The 17,829-nt window shown below is 48.6% G+C and overlaps 1 protein-coding gene across 1 annotated transcript in view; it reads left to right on the top strand.

Annotated features, from left to right (window-relative positions):
• The window catches only part of CADM4 (cell adhesion molecule 4), a 123,199-nt gene extending 107,592 nt beyond the window's left edge, over positions 1-15,607 (top strand). The window contains exons 3-9 of the mRNA XM_054999410.1: positions 498-650; positions 1,600-1,734; positions 3,771-3,932; positions 7,069-7,159; positions 8,166-8,338; positions 9,362-9,490; positions 13,737-15,607. Of these exons, the coding sequence (XP_054855385.1) occupies positions 498-650; positions 1,600-1,734; positions 3,771-3,932; positions 7,069-7,159; positions 8,166-8,338; positions 9,362-9,490; positions 13,737-13,846 (953 nt within the window). The 3' untranslated portion in view covers positions 13,847-15,607. The remainder of the gene's footprint in view (positions 1-497; positions 651-1,599; positions 1,735-3,770; positions 3,933-7,068; positions 7,160-8,165; positions 8,339-9,361; positions 9,491-13,736) is intronic.
• Positions 15,608-17,829: the final 2,222 nt, after the last annotated feature.

Genomic DNA, 17,829 nt, shown 5'->3' with positions numbered 1-17,829 from the left:
ACTGACTGAGTTGTGAACATGAGGATAAGCCAATTCCGTGAGTCGAAAGCTGGCCTCGTGATAGTTTGGTGCTTGAGATGGGAAGTGCAAAAAGGGCTTCCACAGTGGAAACACGTAAATACTCAGAGCCCAGCTACAAGTGACGCCTGACACAGGTTGACGCCTACATTTCCCATCAAAACTTGAGGGAAGCTGACAAGTGTCCAACCTGTGTTAGGCGTCACTTGTAGCTTGGCTCTCAGTTACACAGCTGGCTTTTTGACATGTCGCCCAAACCCTGCTGCTTAAAGGAATTGCTTCACTTTGCCTTAATGGCAGGGCTGGTCTTAAGTCAAGAAAAGCTACTGGATACTATACCCAACATTCTGTCACTAGTGGCGACCGTTCATTGTGCTCGAGAGGGGTGATAACCCCTCAAGACCTTGGGGAGAGGGAAGGAACCGTTATTTGATCTCCACAGCCCATAACAGGCTCATCTTTTCCCCCTCTCTCTGCAGCCCTTAAAGACGAGCGCTTCCAGCTGGTGGAGTTCACCCAAAAGCAAGTCCGCATTGTGCTCTCCAATGCCCGCCTGGAAGATGAAGGTGGCTACTTCTGTCAGCTGTACACAGACGACACACACCATCAGATTGCCATTCTTACCGTGCTGGGTATGTCCTCTCTACCTCTCCCACCACCATCGTTACACTGTCGGGTTTGGGAACTGAAGAATGAGGTTATGGTACCCATTACTAGGCAGTTTATGATGGAGACCCACAGGCACAGTTTTCACAGAGCTGGAATGGTATTGTGGGGGTGCATCTAGTTTAATCCTCTGCTGGGGCAGGGTAAGGCGGTTCTCTCACCAAGTTGGACTGCAAGGTGCCTGCAAAAGGAAGTGGTGTACTGCAAGAGAGTCCAGTGGCGATGAAGAACTTTGCAAACGAGTCTAGCAAATCAGCCAAGCTGCAGCGTGCTGGGTAGGGCATAACCGTACACATGACATGGAGTTGTGGTGATGGCGAAACCCATACTTGGAAACTTGTAGACAACGCAGCTATTAGAAATGCCAACACATATGTTAAGGGCAGGAGTTGGCAATTTATAGAAGCATACTTCAGACTTGCACATTCTGTAGTTGCTTGTGTGTGGGGGGGGGAAGGCAAGGATAATCAAAATTCTGCATTAACTGAAGTAAATTTAAGTACTTGGAATTAAGTATCCAAAAAGCATACGTTTGCTTATTCTTTTTTTGCAAACTGGAGGGTAGAATGGGGGGATGACAAGGTGTTGAGTCCTGAAACCCCGATCCCTGGGCACATATTCAGCCTGAGATTTTTGTCTTTTCAGCCTGTACTCCTGACTTGAGGGCTAGAACCTTTAAAAAAATGAAAGAAATTCTCAGGATACTCACGTGGCAGCAATTCTGTAGAAATACGGCACGTGCTCAGAGCTCAGCCTAAACACCTGTTCACCAATGACAGTTCAACCCCTCCGTTAGAAAGAGAATCGTGGCACTTGAGGCTGATTTGGGTGTTTGCGTGAATGAAGCTGCCCGGGACGTTCCAGGAGACATCCCGGCCGGTTGCCTGCCCTATAACCCGCTGCTTTTCCTCACAGTGCCGCCAGAGAACCCCCTGGTGGAGGTGAAGGAGCAGGCGGTGGAAGGAGGAGAAATCGAACTCACCTGCATCGTTCCAAGGTCACGACCTGCTGCAAAACTGCGCTGGTTGCGGGACCGAAAAGTGCTAACAGGTATAACTTAGGGGTGAGTGGGATCGGAGGACTTCTCTTCCTGTGGAAGTTTAGACCAAACGGACATTCAGGAGCCTCTGTGGTTGCATGCTCAAAATACACGCATTCGTCTGCTTCCACACAGAGGTATTTCCCACCATGGCTTCCAAACTGGAGTGATTCTTGTAGCGCCCGTCTGATATCATGCTGTAAGCATCCCGTCTCCAGGTTTTCTTCATCTCCATTAGTTTTTTCCCAAACCTGCTTTCCTCCAATCTTTTCAGAAACAGCCCAAGCACGTTAGCACGTTTTCTGGACAGAACAGTGTGTGTGTTTTCTGGCCTGCAAATATCTCGCCCATATCAGCGTCACTTTCCCTGCCTTCAGCCCTTCGTGTCTGCCATTTTCTCAACATGTTTCTTCCTACTGTGTCACTGGAGGCCTTTTTGAGGGCCTTAAGCAAACTCCTGGCAATTGCTATAGCACTATAACAGTCTACTGCCGCTTAGCATTTTAAATCTTAAGAGAAGCATTATAGTGCTATAACACATGCATGAAGAAAACAATGGAAAGGGTGTGTGTGGCAAGTTGCTGTTCATTTGAAATAGGGTACTGGAGGAGAGGTTTGCGGATACCATGGACAGCCAAAAAGACAAATAAGTGGGTACTAGCCTGTATTCTCCATAGGCGCTAAAATGACAAAACTGAGGCTATCGTACTTTGGTCACATCATGAGAAGACAAGATTCTTTGGAGAAGTTAATAATGCTAGGGAAAGTGGAAGGCAGTAGCAAAAGAGGAAGACCTAAAACGAGATGGCTTGACTCAATAAAAGAAGTCATGTGACATGTCCTCCAGTTTGCAAGATCTGAGCAAGTGTGTTAATGATATAATGTTCTGGAGGTCTTTCATTCATAGGGTCGCCATAGGTCGGAGGCAACTTGACGGCACATATCACACATACAAATTGCCATGGCAGCCATGATAATTCCCCCCTCGCCCCCCCCCCCAGCCAGTGCAAAGTCACTGCAGAGCACATGTGGAAGGGAAAATCGGCACAAAAACGTGGAGGAGAATGTGGAAGCTCTGTCGCCAATGTCCCTGGCTCTGCATTCACAACAGATAATCTTTGCTGTTCGGAAGCAGCCTAGATTGGGCTGACTTGAATTGTGGGAGGGCCATAGAGCAGTGGGGGAGAGCACATGCTTGGCTTCCATAAGGTCCCGGGTTCAATTCTTGAGGCCTCCAATTAAACATAGCAGGTTTAGATGAAGCCCGTTATTTGCCAGGAACCCTGGAGACCTCTGCCAGTCAGAGTAGACAATACTGATGGACCCATTGATGGTCGGCTTTAGTGTAAGCCAACTTCGTGGGTTCATGTGTGTGCATGACTTCAGTTCGGGGATGCCTGCCAGGAAGAGCTGCCATCTCCAAAAGTGTAGGATGGCTGAGCCTGCACCCATATGCCTCTTTTACCGTATACACGGAGTGCATTATTAGCCTCCACTCCTACTCTTTTTCGGTTCCCACGGAGAATACTTAAAATAGAAGGCTCGTATCAGTTCGTCTTAAAGCGGCTGCTCCTTTTTAGGAGTCTTAAGCTCAGAGCTGGTGTTGAAGGGAAGCGAGAGCGACATTCCAATCCTTTCAGCAGGCTGCAGTTGTATTACCATCCTATGTAATTTGCCAAAGGAGGTGACAGGGATAACCAAAACCAAGCCATGATAAGGGTAGAAAAGAGCAAGAGATCAGTAGCACCCATAGGACTAACGAAATTTATTGTAGGGTATGAGCTTTCGTGAGTTACAGTTCACTTCTTCAGATATGCTACATATCGGACACCTACGCTCACTTTTTCAGATATGTATCTGAAGAAGTGAGCTGTGTCTCACGAAAGCTCATCAATTTTGTTAGTCCTATAGGCACTACTGGTCTCTTGCTGTTTTCTACTGCTACAGTCAGACTAACATGGCTACCCATCTCGATCTATCGCCATGGTAAGAGGGATGCTTGCAAACACCTGGTAGGATTGACTGGGGTTTGTGTGTGTGTTTCTAGGCATTAGCAGCAAGCAAGAAAACGGGAAAGTGTTCAGTATTACCGACGTGCTGCGTTTCCAGGTGGACCGTAAGGACCACGGCAGCATCGTGACCTGCGAGGCCACCCACCCCGCACTGCGAGGGCAGCAGAAGCAGACGCAGTACGTGCTAGATGTGCAGTGTAAGTGACGGCAGGGGTCGGGGCTGGTGGGGCAGGAGCCGGAACAGTTGAGACAGAAGAGCATTCACATGTTATATGATGGACTGCATTGTATTTTTTCCCCCTTTCTGGATAGCTGCGTACAATGGGGCAGCTGAAGGTTGCTAAGGTCTAGGCCCTTGAGTCAAATCCGGTTCCTGGGGGAGTGGCTTGGGAGCCCATGTGCTGGACCAACGGCAAAAGAGGAGAGAGAACAGGCCTGGTCAGTGGGTCGCTTTACAGGGTTTGGCGGACCTTGCCCATCACCCCCTCCCTGCGGTCCACAGAGTGGCTGTTTCGCAGTCCATTGTTCCTCAGAGGCTAAAGAGGTAAATTTGCTGTTTGCCCGCTTCCAGCAGGAAACTATCTCCCTGACCCCCACCATGAGACAGCGGGAGAAAAAAATGGCAATGGAACTCTAGGAGTCCACTTCCTAATCTCTGTGGTAAAGACCATAGAGTCTAGAGGCCAAGCTAGAACGTCACCCTTTTAAACGTCTTTAAAAGAGGTGATCTGCACATTGTGGCAGGAGGAAGTGATAATATTTAGGACTGCGGCACTTCATTTTGCTGGTGGGAATTGGGTATATCATAGTTTTGAATAATGACCTGTGTAAAAATACAAAACAAAATCCCTCTATGTAGCACATTAACACATCAGATGGAAGATTTAACATAGCCCTGCCTCTCTTATGTGTTCACATGCTGTATACAAAAAACACTTCAACAAGGAGAGAATTTTTTTTTTTTAAATCGGCCCTACAGACTAATATGGAAAGGTCAAAATTCTTCCATGTTGTTTTAATTAATATGTAGATGGGCTCTAAGTATGCATTAGAATGAGGCGGTAGATGGTACCCAGGGCTTATTTTCCGGGAAAAGAGGTGGCGGAACTCAGTGGGTTGCCAGCACGGGGGGGAGCTCCTGGTGGGAGGTGGTGCCCCTGGTACCACATGCACATGCAAAAAGTGCGCGGATGCTCCCAGGACCGCACAATGGCATCACTTTGGGTCAGCTGGAACAAGGGGGAGTTTTTTAAAGTTTAAATCGCCCTCGGTGAAAATGGTCACATGGCCGGTGGCCGTGCCCCTGATCTCCAGACAGAGGGGAGTTTAGATTGCCCTCCGTGCCGCTCAGTGGTGCGGAGGGCAATCTAAACTCCCCTCTGTCTGGAGATCAGGGGGCGGGGCCACCAGCCATGTGACCATTTTCAAGAGGTGCCGGAACTCCGTTCCACCGCGTTGCAGCTGAAAAAAAGCCCTGCTGGTACCGTTTCAGGTTGCAGGTGGTACCACTTTTTTTTTTAAAAAAAACCTCTGTTTGTATTTGGCTTTTGAATGCAAGCCAGTCGTAAGTTATATTCAACAAAGGGCTCAGTTGTGTTATAAAATTTTTGCAAAATGTATGTGAAACAGGAAGAAAAAAATGCCCGTGAAACAATTATTGCTATGAAACAACTATTATACCACCATTTTTTACCTTTAAGTTGTGTTTATTAATGTGTTGCCTTAACTGTTATTTAGAGGAGGTGAAAAAAACTTTGCTGTCTTTCCAGTGGACTCAGTGATAATGATTACTTATTATTTTTAATCATTGCCCAAGGAACAAACCCCATGTGGGGCTGCCAACCTCCAGGTGGGGTCTGGAGATAACCCGGAATTCCAGCTAGTCTCAGATGACAGCGATCAGTGCCCCTGGATAAAATGTCAGCTTTGGAGGGTGGACTATATGACATTATACCCCACTGAGGTCCTTCTGCTCCCCAAACCTCGCCCTCTCCAGTGTCCAATCCCCAAATCTCCAGGAATTTCCCAACCTGAAGCTGGCAACCCTAACCCCATGTAAGCCTACTGGAGGTAATCCAGTATTTCCCCTCAATTTTTTAAAACTTACATGGAGTTGCATTTGAAAAATGATCATTTTCTTGTGCTCCCAAGTTGTATGTACTGTGACATTTTGCTGCCTGTGTGGACAAGGCCTAAGTCCAAGCAAAGAGGATTAAAAATTGGACCATCCACTTAATAATGGACATATTCAGACCCCTTAGTAAGAGTGCAGGACGCTATAGGGCCAGATCGAGGGGGACAGGGGGGTAGTCTGCCCCCAGCGCCGCCAGGGAGGGGGCACCGAGAGCAGCTGCCGGGAGCGTGTGGGGTAGGCGAATAGTGCGGGCAGCCGTGCTGCCTTTTGCCTGCCCTGCAGGACAGGGGGTGCGTAGCAAGCCGGCCGCCCCCAGTCCTGCAGGGCAGGCGAAAGGCAGCACGGGGAACTGTGAGGCCGCCCGCGCCATTCGCCTGCAGGGAGGCGAATGGCATGGGCAGCTTCCCAGACCCGCACGCTACCTCCACCGCTCCACCCTGCGTGATGACGTCACCGAAATGACGTCATTTCGGTTGGACTAGAGTTGCCCTGGGCGCTGGCAATCCTTGATCTGGCCCTGGGACCCTAATCTGGAGAGCTGGGTTTGATTCCTCGCTCCTCCTCTTGGGTGACCTTGGGCCAGTCACAGCTCTCTCAGAGCTCTCTCAGCCCCACCCACCTCACAGGGTGTTTTGTTGTGGGGATAATAATGGCATACTTTGTAAACTGCTCTGAGTGGGCCTTAAGTTGTGCTGAAGAGCAGTATAAAAATCGAATGTTGTTATTATTATTATTAGTAGTAGTAGCATTCCGATTTTTATAACAAGAGAGTATCATGGTACAGAATTCAAAACATCCAGCATTAGCAACACAGGGCAATAAATCTAGTTGATTTTTTAAAAAATGCATTTATTGTATTGAGGTTTCTAAAATACAGCATTTATTTTATATTACATTTTCCCTCCTGTGAACGATACAAAATAAGTAAATAGTCCCTTCAGTCCCTTCCCAAATCTACTTCCTTTTTGTGGCGAGGTCGCTCTTAGGAAAGAAAAAAATAGGGCAGGGAAAAAAATTGGCATCCGATCTAGGTTCATTTCCTGAGTCAGTAATGGTTCATAGATCTCAAAGAAGCATTTGCTTAGAGTAACAAAGTGCCTGCCCCAGCATGTGAAGTACGGAAATTTTCTGTGCAGGCTGCTCAGTTGTACTGGAGTCTCTTGTTTACTTTTTCTTCTCTTTTCACCTTCGCTCCCCAGTTTCACCCACAGCCAGGATCCGCCCTCCCCAAGGGGTGATGCGGGAAGGAGACACCTTACTCTTGACTTGTGCCGTCAATGGCAACCCACCGTGAGTACTTACCCAGGATGTGGGGAAGCTGTAACTAGAAGGGAAAAGCTAAGCTTTGGCTTGGGATCCACGTAGGATCTGAGGTTTATCTTCTTCTTGAGATACTGGAGAGAGAGTGTGCGATAAGAAGTGTGCCACTATGCCCTTGAACTTAAATGCACAAGCAACCCTCCCAAATTTGTGCCAAGAAAAACTTCATTTTATGGCCCAGGAAATTTTGCAAGTCAAGGAATTATACTTGCACTGAGCTGTCACTAAAAGTTAGATGCTTATTTATTTAAAGTGTTCTTATCCCACTTTTCTATCCGTATGAGCCTATGAGTTGGGTTGCAGCAAGTAATTAAATCATTGGGATGAATTTCCCACTCCTCCAAACACGACAGCCAGCTCCCATCTGTTTTCCTCTACTTTCGCCCCGATAACTTCTCCCTCTTTCTCCACGGGGCCAAAAGAAATGTATATGTACCTCAGAGAAAGCAACAGATCTCTCAAAGACTCTCCAGCCGATTTCTTAGCTCTGATGTGGTGGAAGAGCTTCTGTACCTTTAACAGTTATATAGCAAAGGGAATTTCGGCAGCTCCAGTTTTGCTTAGCCCTGCACCGCTGTGACATGACAAAACAGGACCTGCTGAAATTCCTTTGGCTACACGGCTATTGGAGGTGCCGTTGGCCTGTCCTCCGTTTGTTGCATCTGTTCTGTGCCGGGCAAAAATTGTCCTTGTCTCTCTGTAGCTCTCTTTCTGGCCGGTCTGACTGATGGCTACAATTCCCGAGCGGAGTTATTACTCCAGCGCCCCTTGATCTAGCCGCCCAGCTTTGTCTCCCATCCATCACCGGATCTGGCAGCGTGAGCTGCAAATAACCTTGAAAGGAAGGAAGCCACAATGGGGAGGGAGAGCGGCTGGTGGTAGGGTGGGGGAGAGATTTGGTCCGGAAGGACGGGCAATGGGGTTAGGGAGGGACGGCCGAAGCCTAGCCCACAGCTGTCCTGCTTTTCCTTGCTAGCCCCACGAAGATCACGTGGAGCCGAGCAAACGATTCGTTACCTGAGCGGGCCTTGATAGAAGGCGACACGTTGACTATTCCCAGTCTCAGCATGCTGGATAATGGCACCTACTCCTGCCACGTGGCTAACAAGCATGGCCGCTCATCGGACCAGTACGTACTGGTGGTTTACGGTAAGCAAATGCAGCTAACCTGGCCTTCCGCTGCTCCTGCTTTTGCCCTACCCAGAGCCAGCAACGCCCCCCCCCGCCCCGCTGAGAACACCATTGTCTATCCAGTGGCACCTGATCCAAGCCCTAGTTCTCACAAAGAGCAAGGCTTTGTACCTGGGCTGTGCTTCATCAGGTCGAGCTTCACCTGCCCTCAGCTAGAAAATCAGCATGTGCGGAAGAAACATTCTAGGGCAGCCATTTAGTCTACTATATGCAAAGGACCTTTCCCGCCCCCGCCCCTTTTCTGCATAGGGGAACATTTAAACCTGTGAGCCCCCGCCTGCATTTTAACAATTGAAATAGCAACAACAGCAGCAGCAGCATTTCATTTGCATACCGCTCTTCTGGACAGATTAGTGCCCTACTCAGAGTCGTGAACAAAGTCAGCGTTACTATTATCCCCACAATACAGCTGGGGAGCTGGGGATGAGAGGGGTGACTTACCCAAGGCCACATGCCGAGCTCAGGGCAGTCGTGGGAGTCAAACCGGCAGAGTGCGGATTCCCAGTCCAACCACTTACCCAAGACCACATGCCGAGCTCACGGCACTAGTGGGAGTCAAACCAGCAGAGTGCGGATTCCCAGCCCAACCGCTTACCCAAGGCCACATGCCAAGCTCAGGGCAGTCGTGGGAGTCAAACCAGCAGAGTGTGGATTCCCAGCCCAACCACTTACCCAAGACCAAATGCTGAGCTCATGGCAGTAGTGAGAGTTGAACCAGCAGAGTGCTGTATTGCTGCTCAGTTACTTAACCACTATGATTCATGACATTTTAAAAAACTTAGTGTCTTAGGCTAACCTCTGCTGTGGTAGCAGCTGTTAACTTAAAGCAGTCAATTGCACTCCCCCCGCCTGCGGCTGGCAAGCCTGAGACAAGATAGGCCGAACTCTCTTTCTCCTTCCTGCTAGCAAGGAGTGAACCAAATGGAATGCACTCTTCTCCTCCCTGCTGTGCAGACCTTAATCTCTTCCTGTCTTCTGCAGACCCTGGGGCTATTGTGGAAGCCCAGACATCGGTACCCTACGCCATAGTCGGGGGCATCTTGGCGCTCCTAGTCTTCCTGGTCATCTGCGTCCTTATAGTTATGGTCTGGTGTTCCATCCGGCAGAAAGGTCAGTGTCGTTTTATTTATTTACCTACTTTGCCGATACCCCGCCGTTCGCCCCAACGGGGACCCAAAGTGGCTTATATCATTCCCCTCCATTCTGTTTTCTCCTCACAACAATAACCCTGGAGGCAGATTAGGTCGAGAGTGTGCGATTGGCCCAAAGTCACCCAGGCGAGCTTCCATGGCAGAGTACGGATTTGAACCCGGGTCCCTCAGATGCTAATCTGACACTGTACCACTTCACCATGCTTGTAGTGATCCAGTAACCAGTAAGATGCAACTGGGGAGCGGGGAACGTAGGATAAGAAATTATTTGGGAAGCATGGTTATATAAACAAAAATGCTGACTGATTCTACGACTGTGATCTTCCACTACCGGTCATGGAAATCTGCCTTAGGGACAGGGCTCATTTCAAGGGGGAACGCGCCGGAACGCAGTTCCGGCAGTTCCCCAAGGAGGTCACATGACAGGTGACCCCACCCACCTGACTCTCAGCCATTTTGGGCCCCTTTCGGCCTGGATTGGGGCCGAAATGGCCTGGATCAGGCCTCTGACCATTTTGGGCCCTTTTGGTCATTTTCAGCCCCTTTTTGCCATTTTGGGACCAATTTCGGCCCTGAATGGCCAGGATTGGGTCCAAAACAGCCAGGATAGATGATGTTAGGGGGTGTGGCATATACAGATCAGTTATGCGAATGACACACTTCTGGTGCTGTCAAGGGGCGTGGCATATGCTAATGAGTTGTGCTAATGAGTTCCTCCAGCTCTTTTTCTACGAAATGACCCCTGCTTAGAGGACATGGTGTACTTCCAGCTCCTCGGAAGCCCAGCTCTCTTTTTCTTTTTGTTGTGGTTTTTCTTTTTGTAACATGCATGCAGTCTTCAGGGTTGGGAAGGGAAGTGGACAGTGATAAAGGCTTGGGCCGTATTTGGGGCAGGGCTTCCTTTTGTGAATGGGGCAGAACTGTTCTTTTCAAACCAGATCTTTAGGAAAGATGGCGGGAGAGAGTTGTGGGAGTCGAACCAGGAGAATGCTTATTCACAGCCCAACCACTTACCCAAGGCTGCATGCTGAGCTCAGGACAGTTGCGGGAGTCGAACCAGCAGAATGTGGATTCACAGCCTAACCGCTTACCCAAGGATCGCAATAAAAGCATCACCATGTGTTCCTGGTCAGTCCTTCCCCTGCCTCCTCCATGGTCTCCCCTCTCCTTCTTGGAGAGGGAAGACGCCAACATTGGTTTCTTTGTTAACTGTGCTTGGGTGGGAAAATGTTCTGGGTTGTTGTTGGTTGCTTTCCCTGTCACCTAGGACTGCTGCTGTGTCCTAGCTCTCCCTTGGTTGTGGACACACTCTGTCTTCCCAAACTCCCCTTAGTTTGACCGTAGCTTATTGGTATGTTGGCTGTAATGGTAGGGAGTTATTCGTGCTCCTGCATGTTATCTGTGGAGCCATAATCAACCTTTCCTGCGGCATGTGTTGAAGATTGCTTAATACGGAAGTTACTTTTTAATCACCCTATGTAATGCATGCCATCAGAGCGCTTAAAGAGTGGGCTGCTTTTCCCAGCCTTCCAGTTGCTCCTTCTGTAAGACGAAGCAGAGGTCCTGGTCTTTATTCTTGGTGGTGAACCTCCGTTGCTTAATTTCCCCATATTTGCACTCCATGGAATTCAAAGGGAATGCCGTCCTGTGTTTATTAATGGGAACGGAATGAAATCCAAGGACTCCATCGTTGGATGTAACATGTCAGTGAAAGGCTTTGTCAAATTCCCCCCACTCCAGCCCTCTGTTTCTCCTTCCTTGCCCACCCCCCACCCCCGAGCATCAGTGAGGCCACTGAGTGGACGGAGGGGATTTTCTCTCCCTCCTTTTTTCATAATACTAGGACTCAAGGTCACCTGATGACATTGATTGACAGTTGATTCAGAAAGGACGATAGAAAGTACTTCTCCGCACAACATGCTATTTGATTTGTGGCATTCACTGAGTGCAGAGATGTAGAAAGGGGATCGATCACACTCACGAACGATCCGTCTCCCTGCTACTTATTAGCCTTGATAGTTCAGTGGAGCCTCCATGTATATAGGTGGTGTACCGTTGAATACTAGTGGAGACTTGGGATCTTTCTGAGAGCCAGTTTGGTGTAGTGGTTAAGAGCTAATCTGGAGAAACGGGTTTGATTCCCCAATCCTCCACTTGTAGCCAGCTGGGTGACCTTGGGTCAGTCACAGCTCTTCCAGAGTTCTCTCAGGGTGATTGTTGTTGTTGTGGGGGTAATGATAACATACTTTGTAAACCACTTTGAGTGGGTGTTAAGTCATCCAGAAGGCCGTATATAAATTGAATATTGTTGTTGTTGTAACTGCTGGCCACTGTGGGAAATAATGTAAGCCTAGATGTACCTTGAGTCTGATCTAACATGGCTCTTCTTACATCTGCATTGTTGAACGTTAGCCCTGGAATTGCTTATGCTCTGTTTCAGCATTTTTTCATCTCTGTATTGGATTTTTGCTAATGTTGTATCTTTGTAAACTTGCATTTATCTACCCTATGGCATTGTTTATGGAAATGTCCTTGACTTTGACTGTAGTAATCTCACATATGTAATCCTCCTTGAGTCTCAGTGAGAAAGGCAGACTATAAATGATATAAATAAAAAATAAATAATAATAATAAAAGAAAAAAACATTCCCCTGTGACATAGCAAGGGGTAAGGCCAGGTTTAGTTTTACCCAGCCCAGAAGTGGTGTTATGGATGGGGACAGGGCAGGAGCGAATCCAACCCTCTGGTGCCCAGGTTAACTTTCCTCCATAGGAATGAATGGAAGGATTCTCACGCCTGGGGAAAAGGGTCGCCATTGAGCTCAGAGGGAAGCCTGCCTTTGGTTCTCTTGGTACCATTAGGTTTCCTTCTCCTTAAAAAAGTCCCATATTGTGCCACGTTAAACACATGAGAGCCAGATTGGTGTAGTGGTTAAGAGCACGGGACTCTAATCTGGAGAGCCGGGTTTGATTCCCCACCCCTCCACTTGAAGCCAGCTGGGTGACCTTGGGCTAGTCACAGTTCCCTAGAGCTCTCTCAACCTCACCCACCTCACAGGGTGTTTTGTTGTGGGGATAATAATGACATACTTGTAAACCACTCTGAGTGGGCATTAAGTTGTCCTGAAGGGCGGTATATAAATCAAATGTTGTGATGATGATGAAGCAGTTTTGAGTCAGTCTGTTTTCAAAGTCAGGATTGTCCGCTCAGACTGGTAGCTGCTCTCCAAGGTCTCTTTCACATCATCAACAACCAGATCCTTTTAATTAGGAATGATGGGGATTGAACTTGGGGCCTTCTGCAATCCAAGCAAATATTTTACCCCAGAAGTATGGCCACACTCTGTTTTCTTTAACCCATAGAACTTGCTGGGAGCCATTGAGAACTAAGCCAGCCCAACTGGCACATTCCCGCTCCTTCACAGGCATAGTCCTGCCACAGCTTTTGTTTTTTGGTCAACTGACATGTCACAGAAATTGTATCTTCAGGGGGTTCATTTTTCCACTACTGGGCTTGGAATAAATTAATGGGTGAATTGCAAGGCGGGGGCGGTCCCTCCAGAATGTGGATACAGGCTTGTTTTTGTATAGTGTAATAGTGAAGAATGTAGGCAAAAAGCCAGTTATGCGATAAAAGAGAGCAAGTATTTATTAAATTAATAATCTCTATGAAAGTCCCTATGTGTTACATATTAGCTTCATCAGAGATGAACCTAGTATAGGTTTATATCTGCAAAACACGTAAGGAATATTAATTTAGTAAAGACCTGCTCATTTTTATTGTACTATTGGCTTTTTGTATACTTTGGGGGGGGATTGGGGCTGCCTGTTGGTTTTTTCTATTCCCCATAATAAAATTGGCCAGTCTTCTTAGAAGGATTACAGCTAGGTAATGTTTGTGGAAGCCCTAACCTGGATAGCCTGGAAGGGCCTGATCTCATCAGATCTCAGAAGCTAAGAAGCTAAGGGCCTTGGTTAATAATTGGATGGGAGACCTCCAACGAAAACCAGAGTTGCAGAGCAGGCAATGGCAAACCACCTCTGTGAGTCTCTTGCCATGAAAATCCTGCCAGGGATCACCCTCAGTCAACTTTGACTTGAGGGCAGGATTTCATTCCATGTTTGTGGAAGCGGTTTGAATAGTGGAAGTGCTATATAAATGCTAAGTTAATATTAATCCCATTCTTCTTCTTCTTTAAAAACAGGCTCCTATCTGACCCATGAGGCAAGCGGTTTGGATGAGCACGGAGAAGCCCGCGAGGCCTTTCTCAATGGCGGTGATGGCCATAAACGCAAGGAGGAATTCTTCATCTAAGCCGGGGATGTGGGAGGGGGGGCAAGGGGGTGTGGGAAGGGTAGCCAGGGACAGAATGTGGGGGGAAGCGGCCGAGGAGGGGGGGATCTTGAAGTGAGAGGTTTATAGGGAAGTTGCCGCTCTTGCCAAGGGTTGGGAGGGGTTGGATTTAAAAAGAAAGGGGGTGGGGGGAAACAAAAAAGCTTAAAAATCTATTGTATAAAAAAAAAAACACGTGGCCACCACTTTTTCGGTTTTATTTTTGAAACCGAGGACTTTAGCCCCACCCCCAGCTGTGAAGCCACACCTCCTGCCATGGGCTGTCTCATGTGCTCTGCACCAGAAGTAATGTCCTCTAATTCTGGAGACAGGTGTGTGTGTGCGTGCGTGCGTGCATGGCTCTGCTTCCGTAAAACGGAGCATGGGGATACCCGCACCCCTTTCCCCTTGGGGCGGGGAGGCAGAGCTCTATGGGAGGGCCCCATTTCTTTGTAAATAGCTCAAAAGTTGACCCTATGGAAGGTAGGCAGAAGGCGCAAGGGGACCCAGGGCTGCCGAGAATATGAGGGGGTGGCGAGGAGGGGCGTTGTAAGAAGGACTCAGCCCCTGAGAGGGGCTGTGGCTCGTTAGCTCTGATTTTTCAGATATTAGCACTGAGTTTCAAACTATCTTTTTCGGGGGGGAGGGAGTTGAGGGGGGGAAAGCATATTTGCTTTGGGGCACCTTGATTCTCTTGGTCGCCCTGGGGAGAACTTCTCTACTCTGGGAAAATGGCGGGGGAGAGCTGATCTGTGAGTGAGGACCCCTCGGGTGTAGTTCCATGTAGAGGAGAGCAGCGGGAGGGCAGTCTTTGGAAAGCCAGCATGACGGAAGCATGAGGCTGGGGTGTCCTGAATTCTCTTCAAGACTTCCGGCTTTGAGTTCCTCTTGGCCGCACACTTTCCCTTTTAAGGCCGAGCCGCGATGGCCGCCGTTGGGCCTTAAGAAGCAGGTTGGACTCTTTGTTTTCTTCAAAGCCATGATCGTTTGGGGAGGGGGGAGGGGGGAGAGGAAGGGGTGTCTCTGTCTGTCTCTGTCGTCCTTGTTACGTGATGTGCTCGGCCAGGAACAGGGGATGGGACCCCTGAGCCCAGTGGTGTATCCTGTGAAGCTACCTGATACCGAGCTAGACTTTCGGTCCCCTTAAGCTTGGATCCTCCGAGGTTCTGGGCTTAAAAAGGTCTTCCCCCAACAGTCGACACCTGAGGCCCTCTCATTGGAAATGCCAAGGGTTGAACCAGGGACCCTGTGTGCGCAGAACATCTGCTCTACCACTGAGCCATAGCCCCTTCCCAGAGCTCTGGTGAGTCACTCGGTATTGGATGGCTAAGGTGTTGCCGCCTGGATCTGGGGATGTGGCTTCAGTGGTAGGGGAGAGAGACCTTTTTTTAAAAAAAGAAAAAAATTGCATTTACCAACATTGGCATATGCAGGTTTACTGTGGCCAGTTTAAACAACTCTCCTTGCCTTCAGTGCGGGTGGCAGCCCTAAACCATCTTGTCCCCAGACCCTAATATGAAACCCCTGTTGTAGCTCATAAATCTCTCCCCTCCTCCCTCTCTGCTTACTTTCCCAGAAAGCAGCTGGAATGGTCGTTCTGCAAAGAGAAGAGTGAGGGGGCTCAGCAATAGGCCCTTCTCCCCCTGCCCCCTGTGTCCATTTTGATCCTGTTTCAATAATTTTTGCCAGGGCTTTTTTCCCCAGCTGGAACGCAGTGGAACGGAGTTCCGGCACCTCTTGAAAATGGTCACATGGCCGGTGGCCCCGCCCCCTGATCTCCAGACAGAGGCGAGTTGGTGGCGCGGAGGGCAATCTAAACCCCCCTCTGTCTGGAGATCAGGGGGCGGGGCCACCGGCCATGTGACCATTTTCGCCGAGGGTGATTTAAACTTTAAAAAACTCCCCCCTTTTTCCAGCTGACCTAAAGTGACGTCATTGTGTGGTCCTGAGTTCCACCACTTGAGTTCCACCACCACTTTTCTGAATAAAAAAGTCCTGACTTTAACCATCACAGAGGCAGCTCTGTATTGGTCGGCAAGGGACCAGTTACAAACAGCTGCTCCACCCACCCCAGAAGGGGCTGCAGTTGACTGCTGGGAGACCATACTCGGGGCAGTTGCAATTGGGGAATCCCTGTGGGACTAGCTTTCTCCACCACTGCTCTAGAGGCAGCTGCTAACTCGGCCCCGGGTACGCTGTGTTGTTCCTGTGCTTTGCCCCCAAAAAGATTGTTGCAACCGGTTGCCCTCCCCCCTTCTGGCAATCCCCCAGTTCTTTCCACCCTCTGTGATTTTTCTCATATGTGCCAGTAGATTCCCACCCCTCCATTCTCTTCTCCCTTGAAGTTCTCCCACCCCCTTTCTCTCTTGTCTTTTGTCTGGGGGGGGAAAAAAAGAAACCGATGTGTGATTTTGTGTCTGTCTCTGGCTCACAGTTTTTATTTTATATTGTTTGTGTCTTGGAAGGGGAGATTTAAGAAAAAAGAATGGAAAATATAATAATTAATATATAACTGGGGGTTGGGAGTGCACGGGGGCTTGTTCCTCTGCAGCCCAGGACTGTTTCCCCCGTGCCCAAAAGTTAATATATATGTAAATATCTATGTCTGCCTTTTAACCACCTTTGATACTTCAATAAATCCCCCTGATTAATTCTTTTAACACCAGTGTTTGTGGGAATCTTTGTTCGTGAGGGTGTCGGGCCAGGATTTGGGGGGCTCTCTCAGAGAGAGGGGGGTCCCCTGAACCTTGAAGACAGAAATTCTGCCCCACCACCACTGACTTCTGCCAAGTGAGAACAGCTTGGCAGCATTGTCGCCGTGGATCTCTGTCACTTTCTGGTTCTTGGCAAATACGCCCAGCCTTGATGCCCGCGGTATGAAAAAACAAAGTGTCCAGTGATTTATTATTCTTCAGTGTTTTGCGTTTCACGATGACCCTGCACGGCAGACCAGCAGTGGCAAAAGTGGACAGGAACACATGGGAACCAGAGAGGTGAAAATTGCCCTCAAGGCACTGTGGAGTTTGCATTCATCACTGAGAACGGAATAAGGGACTCGCGTGTGAGTTCCACCAAAGCAATGAATTCATTTCCACCAAAGCAATCTCTTCCACACCTTGGCCCCCCAGTTCTTGCTGTGAGCGGCCACGTCCCTTACCCAGATGCTTAATTCTCCTGCTTCCCACTCCACCTCATCTTCTGCAGGGTCTGTTTTCAGCCAGGGCCCTATTAAGAAATGCACTAAGCCCCCATCTCAACTACAGGCAGAACTGACGTACCATTGGCTATATTTTGTTCCTCCTTCCATTTCTTTCTTGCTCTTCCTCGTTTTTATTACTCCACGGGGCTCCTCGACTCATCCCCCATCTGTCATTCTGTAGGAAACCCTCTTCTCGCTGAAAACATTTCAACTGGGAGCTACCGGAAAAAAATATTTTAAAACAATTGCCGGAGTGGGGGGAATTTAATGTTCAACAAAATGTCATAAATTCTAGCTTTGCGGCTAAAAAAAAAAAAATCCTGTTCTCCAAGTAGCCGGAGCTGCGATCCAGGGAAAAGTAACAGAACTGGTGTCTCCCTGCTTGGATCAGACGTGGCTAAGTTGGATTCTGCAGAGTTGTTATAGTAATGGCGTGGCTTTTGTCCAGTGCAGAAAGCCACCAGCAGATCTCTCCTGTGAGATCCAGCACTTTATCTGGACTGTCACCTAAGAGAGTGATCACATCAGAGAATCTCTGCCTCCGGTCATCATAATGTAATAATGCAATTGAGCATGCCCAAAAATAAAAAAGGGGGTGACGGCATGGGTGATACCAACAGGGATGCCAATGATTATGTGCAGACCTCACCACATAGTCCTGTTTATTTCATGGCAATATGCACAACCCCCACCCCACCCCGACACCACACTGAACACACGCTGAGATTAAAAGAGATGTGCAGAAAGCTGGGTGGTCAAAACGAAC

The sequence above is a fragment of the Eublepharis macularius genome, chromosome 15 (genome assembly GCF_028583425.1).
Source record: "Eublepharis macularius isolate TG4126 chromosome 15, MPM_Emac_v1.0, whole genome shotgun sequence".
NCBI lineage: Eukaryota > Metazoa > Chordata > Lepidosauria > Squamata > Eublepharidae > Eublepharis > Eublepharis macularius.
This window is presented reverse-complemented; position numbering and strand designations above follow the sequence as displayed.